The following is a 5765-nucleotide window of genomic DNA, read 5'->3' as shown; positions in this document are numbered from 1 at the left end:
CGGGCCGGGGGTGGAACCGACAGGCGGGCTCGGGGTAGGCCGGGCTAATCGGTTGTCCCGGAGCCGCCCCGCGCAGGAGGCGTGACCTTCCGCGCAGGCGGCGCGCAGCATGGGGCGTCTGGCGCGGATCGTGGAGCTCTACTACGACGTGCTGTCCCCCTACTCGTGGCTGAGTTTCGAGGTGACGCGGGGTTGCAGGCCGAGGAGGGCGGGGATGGGCCCCGTGGTCAGGCGCCGTCCCGGCCTCGGCCAAGCAGGGAGCGGGCCAAAGGTCGCTGTCTTCCACCAGGGCCAAGTCGCGCCGGGCTCGCGCTCCGCTGCGGCAGCGTTCCCATGGTGGTCTGGAAGCCGGGAGGGGGGACACCCCGTAAGAGTCAAGGAGAGTCCAGGACCCGCCACTTCGGGCCCAGCGTCAGTTTTGCGGGTAGGGGGCATAGGAACAGGCTCAGGAGCAGCGGGGCGAGCGCCCCTGGTGGAGCGGATTTGCAAACATGGAGAGAGTTTGTCCTTCCAAACGAACAATCTAGGGATCCCTAGGGCCCGTCCCCTCAGTGCGGCTTTGTCCCTGGCCTGGCAGTCACCCCCCCTTGTTCCCGCTCCCCCCACCCCACCCGCAGGTGCTGTGCCGCTACCAGCATGTATGGAACGTGGACCTGCAGCTGCGCCCGAGCTACATCGCCGGGATCATGAAGGACAGCGGTAGGCGGCGCCCTGCGCGGGGACAGTGGTAGACTGGAGCATGCCGGCAGCTGAGTCAAGCCCAGGCTGGGGTCCCCCAGCCCCGAACACTTAGGTCTTTCTCACCAACGTGTCCCACATCCTACCTGCAGGAAACCGGCCGCCCGCCCAGCTTCCCCGCAAAGCGCTGTACATGGTCAACGACCTCAGGCGACTGCGACAGCACTTCCAAGTTCCCGTCCAGGTCCCCGAGGATTTCTTCTCTGTGGTCTTCGAAAAAGGTGACGATAGGGGAATCGGTGGAGGGCGGAGGAGTCTGAGAGAACAGGGCCAGGAAGATGGGGCTCCAGAGAAGGGGACTGTGGAATCTTGCCATGCAGAGCCTCAGGGTCAGAGCTGGGCGAGCAGGAGAGGGTGGGAAATACAGGGCAGGGGGCGAGCAGGACGCCGGGTGAGTTGAGAGGGGGTCTCTGAGCGCCGCCGCCTGCAGGGAGCCTGTCGGCCATGAGGTTCCTCACAGCTGTGTGCCTGGAGTGCCCGGAGATGCTGGAAAAGGTGTCCCGCGAACTGTGGATGCGCATCTGGTCGCTGGTGAGCACGGGCTCCTGCCCAGGCGGTGGGAGGCTGGTGACCCTGGATGACCTCTGACCCTCCCCCAGGCTCCTCCGTCGCCCACGGACCTGCCCTCCACTCACACCCATCCCTGCCACCCCCTTTCTTCCCAGAATGAAGACATCACGGAGCCCCAGAGCATCCTGACGGTGAGTGCGCCTTGGTCCCTTGCCTCACAGGGAAGCTGAGAGGAGCCCACCTTGAGGAGTGAGGAGAACAACAGCCTCCTCATTGGGTGGGAGAGACGGCAGCCACTTGGGGAGAATGGGTGTCCGTGTTTGAGGGGACAAATCACTGAAAAGTTGAAACTAAGAGGACCCCAAAAAATATGATGGTGAAGGGGAACAAGTGTGCAGGTGGACTGTATCTGGTAAAAGACGTCAGTGGGAGAGAGGGTCAGCGTTCAGCATCCAGAGAGAAGGGGAGAAGTCCAGGCAAGGCCTGGCCCCACAGATGCCACCACAAACCTTTCCAGCACCCCAGGTGAACACAGATGCGGGAAGAAGGCTTTAGGAAGACAAAAAGACAAACCAGCCAAAGCCAGGGTTATAGAGAGGTCTGGGAACTGGTGGAAATGCCTCAAAACATTGCCATCTGTGCTCGGCATAGATGGGGCCATAGAAAGTAAACATTTTCCTTAGGGTCATTTTCACAGGAAATACAAAGCAATATTTTTCCTTCCACTTACAAACACCACCAGTTGCCGTTGAGTCGACTCCGACTCCTGGTGACCCATGGGTATCAGAGTAGAACTGTGCTCCACAGGGTCTTCAATGTCTAACATTTCAGAAGCAGGCTGCCAGGCTTTTCTTCTGAGGCACCTCTGGGTAGAGTCAAACCTCCAACCTTTCAGTTAGCAGCTGAGCAATCTAACCATTTGTGCCACCAGGGTGGTCTTTACAAAAGATAGTTTGGGCATATTAAAATTTAATACATAAAATGGCAGATCCCACAAAAGTTAAACGTATAAAGACTGGTCAGTGTATCTTCCAGTGTTTTTTGTTGGTTCGTTGGTGGGTTTTTCCCCTGTCTTGGTTACAGAAATACCACAAGTGGATGGCTTTAACAAACAGAAAGTTATTCTCTCATAGTCTAGGAGGCTAGAAGTCCAAATTCAGGGTGCCAGCTCCAGGGGAAGCCTTTCTCTGTCAGTTCTTAGGGGAGGTCCATGTCATCAATCTTCCCCTGGTCTAGGAGCTCCTCAACACAGGGACCTTGGGTCCAAAGGACTCGTTCCATTCCCAGCACTTCTTTCTTGGTGGCATGAGGTCCCTGCTGGAACTGACCCACAGAGAAAGAGCTGAGTGCCTTTGCGTAGGAGGCTTCCTGGTGGAGTGAGGTACCTCCAGGCACTTACTGGTGGAGCGAGGCTTGCCGACCCACGGAGCAAGGGAGCTGCATGCCTTCCAGCTGAGGTTTACTGGTGGAGTGGGGTGCCTCCAGGCGCTTATCAGTAGAGCTGAAGAGCTTTGAAACATTTGCCTGAGCAGGGCCTGCGCCGGGCTGGCCCAAGAGGCCAAGGAACCAGGAAACAAGCTGAAGAGATAAGGAGCACAGGAAGCAGAACTGCCTCAGTCTCAAAGGGTGGAACCATGGCCTCTGGAGTCTCAAAGTGTGGGGCCACAGCCTTCTAGGACTCAGAGTCAGATCTTCGCCAACTCTGTTCCGGAGTGTGGGGCTGCTGTTCACGGATGCCAACGGGATGCAGCTGGATCCGCTGCCCAAAGCTGAGGGAGCGGGGCTGCCATGCCCGGGGGCAGAAGGGGGTAGGGGTTGCCACTCAGATGGACTAGAAGAATGGGGCCGCCCAAAGCCAAGGGAGCAGAGTTGCTGTCCCATTGGGCCTGGAAGGCGAAGCTGAAGCCCAGGGCTAAGGGGCCTCCATCCAGAATCTGAAGAGCGTGGCCGAGACCCAGAGTCTGGACTGCAGAGCCATTTCCTAAATGGCCTCAGAGAACAGAGGATTATTTTCAAGCTTTGAGAGCTAATGTAATGTATTCTTCTGGCTTGCCTGGTGCCTGTTAAAGCTTCTTTCCCTCCAGTTTCTCCCATTTGTAATGGAAATGTCTACCTTGTGCCTATCCCACCATTGTGCTTTGGAAACAGATATCTTCTAGTCTAGATTTCACAGATGAAGAGGAATTTTGCCCCAGGATGGAATTTAGAGTTGATTTAAGACTTTCAGGATGTTATGATGGGGTAAAAATGTTTTACCTGTGTCAAGGACATGAATTTTGGGGGGCCAAAGGGTAGATATGGGTTGAATTATGTCCCCAAAAAATGTGTCAGCTTGGTTAAGCCATGATTCCCATATTGTGTGGTTGTCCACCATTTTGTGATCTGATGTGATTAAACCTATGTGTTGTAATTCCTAATCTCTGTGACGTTAATGGAGACCTGGTGGTGTAGTGGTTAAGAACTCAGGCTGCTAACCAAAAAGTTAGTAGTTAGAACCCACTAGCCACTCGTTGGAAACCCTCTGGGGCAGTTCTACCCTGTCCTATAGGGTTGCTGTGAGTTGGAATCCACTTGATGGCAACAGGTTTTGGTTTTTTGGGTAACCATGTCCCTATTGCTGAGCATTCACTCCGGGAAACAGTCCACTAACATAGCTGAGTAACAGACAGCATCCCGTTACAGTAGACTGCATGACTTCTGGGTCCCCCTCCGTGTGGGGTGTCAGGTTGCAATGCTGCTCAACCTTGGCTGCACATTACATTCACCTGGAGCACCTGGGCGCCACCCCCCAAGAATTCTGATGTAATTGTTCTAGGAATGGCCTGGGCCTTAAAACCTCCCCCGGAAATTCGAATGTGCAACCACGTTTGAGAACCACTGCTTTAATAGGAACAACAGGATCCCAAACAACAACCCCAAACCCCAAACCGAAGCCTTTATGGTTACTCTGAAGCCGGGCAGGTAGCTGCAGCCACACTCCCCGCTTGGAAGTCCTCAGGAAATTCCATAATAATTAGAGTCCAGCCCTTGACTCAAGATACTCAGGGATTCAGAGGCGTAAGAAGGAACAAGCCCTGGACTTGAATTCAGGGGCATGGCTTCTGCTGTTGGCTCTGCTACCTAAGCTCCTGAACTCTGGGCAGGTTTGCTCTCTGGACCTCAGTGTCCTCGTCTGTGAAATGAAGAGGCCAGGCTAGCTGATTCCTGAGATGCCTGGTGGCGCTACAACTGTGACCCTAGTGCATGTTGTTCTTCCTGCCCTTCTCGGGACTTTGGAAAAGGGAAGCATGGCTCCTCTTGGGAACGATAGACCTTGGCATCATGGACGGGTAAAGGCATTGCAAGAAAGACTTAGGGGCAGAAAATAGAAAGACCAGATTGTCCTCCTGCGGTCCGCCCCCACTAATACAGACACGGTGTGTCCCTCACTGTACCCCCTTAGGCTGCAGAGAAGGCCGGGATGTCTGCAGAGCAAGCCCAAGAAATTCTGGGAAAGATCTCCACACCAAAGGTGAAGAACCAGCTCAAGGAGACCACCGAGGCCGCCTGCAACTATGGGGTGAGGGACCCTTACCTGTGTTCCCAACCCTGATCCTGAGAACAGAGGCTGAGGGTCTGCTAGGTCCCCACACTCTGTCCTAGTGCCCACTCCCCAGCGGGAGTCCTCCCCAGCTCTCCCTGAGCCCCAGGAGAGGAAGGGAAGGAGCTGGATGGTGAGAGGTAAGGCAGTGGAAATGGAAGGCTCTGGAGATCAGGGTACCTCCTACCAAACACCAAGAATCGTCCGGCTGCTTCTGTGCACGTGGAAGTGCTGGTTCCCAGCCTCACCCCCAGCCCAGTAATCATCCTCCCTCTGCCCCCTCTGCTCTCCAGGCCTTCGGGCTGCCTATCACGGTGGCTCATGTGGATAGCCAGACCCACATGCTATTTGGCTCTGACCGCATGGAGCTGCTGGCATACCTGCTAGGTAGGTCAAAGGTCACCGCCCAGCTGCCTGTGACCCCGGTCCTGCCCCATCGTATTAGCTGAGCAGAGGGTCAGAGGAGGGATGTTCCTCGCACCTCCACAGCCAAGCCTCATCCTGCCGCAGGCTGCTGGCTGTCGAGGAGGTCAGCTTTCACCCTGCTGCCCCTTGTAGCAAAACGGGGCTCTCCCGAGAACCCCCCGGGGTCTTGGGGGGAGGAGCACCCTGAAGACAGTGCACAGAGCCTGTTGTCCTTTATCCAGGAGAGAAGTGGATGGGCCCTGTGCCTCCAGCCCCCAAAGCCAGGCTGTAGGAGCGCCCCAGGAAGCGCCCCAAGGCCGTCTGCCTCACCCCCACCACCACCGGGCACCAGGTCTGAGTCCCTGCCTGACCTGGTGGCCCTGTGGCCCTGGGCCATCTCCCTCTCACTCCTGGGGTGCGGGAGTGCTGTGTGGGATGTGGTCTTCCCGTGGCCACCTTCCCTTAGGACCTCCAAGTACCTTCCACAGAGCCCTAACTCTGCCTCTACAAAATAAACCTCAGGCATCGTGCG

At 56.3% G+C, this 5765-nt stretch overlaps 1 protein-coding gene across 3 annotated transcripts; it reads left to right on the top strand.

Annotated features, from left to right (window-relative positions):
- Positions 1-109: 109 nt before the first annotated feature.
- GSTK1 (glutathione S-transferase kappa 1) lies at positions 110-5525 on the top strand. 3 transcript variants are annotated; one of them, XM_004382365.1, is made up of 8 exons: positions 110-181; positions 618-699; positions 831-959; positions 1169-1269; positions 1404-1439; positions 4691-4807; positions 5122-5215; positions 5476-5525. In XM_004382365.1, exons 1-8 carry the CDS (start codon positions 110-112, stop codon positions 5523-5525), a joined length of 681 nt encoding a protein of 226 aa, XP_004382422.1. The 3 variants fall into 3 exon arrangements, with proteins under 3 accessions (XP_004382422.1, XP_004382424.1, XP_004382423.1); XM_004382367.1 differs by lacking the exon at positions 831-959; XM_004382366.1 differs by lacking the exon at positions 1404-1439.
- Positions 5526-5765: the final 240 nt, after the last annotated feature.

This window comes from Trichechus manatus, unplaced genomic scaffold (genome assembly GCF_000243295.1).
Source record: "Trichechus manatus latirostris isolate Lorelei unplaced genomic scaffold, TriManLat1.0 scaffold00093, whole genome shotgun sequence".
NCBI classification, from domain to species: Eukaryota; Metazoa; Chordata; class Mammalia; order Sirenia; family Trichechidae; genus Trichechus; species Trichechus manatus.
This window is presented reverse-complemented; position numbering and strand designations above follow the sequence as displayed.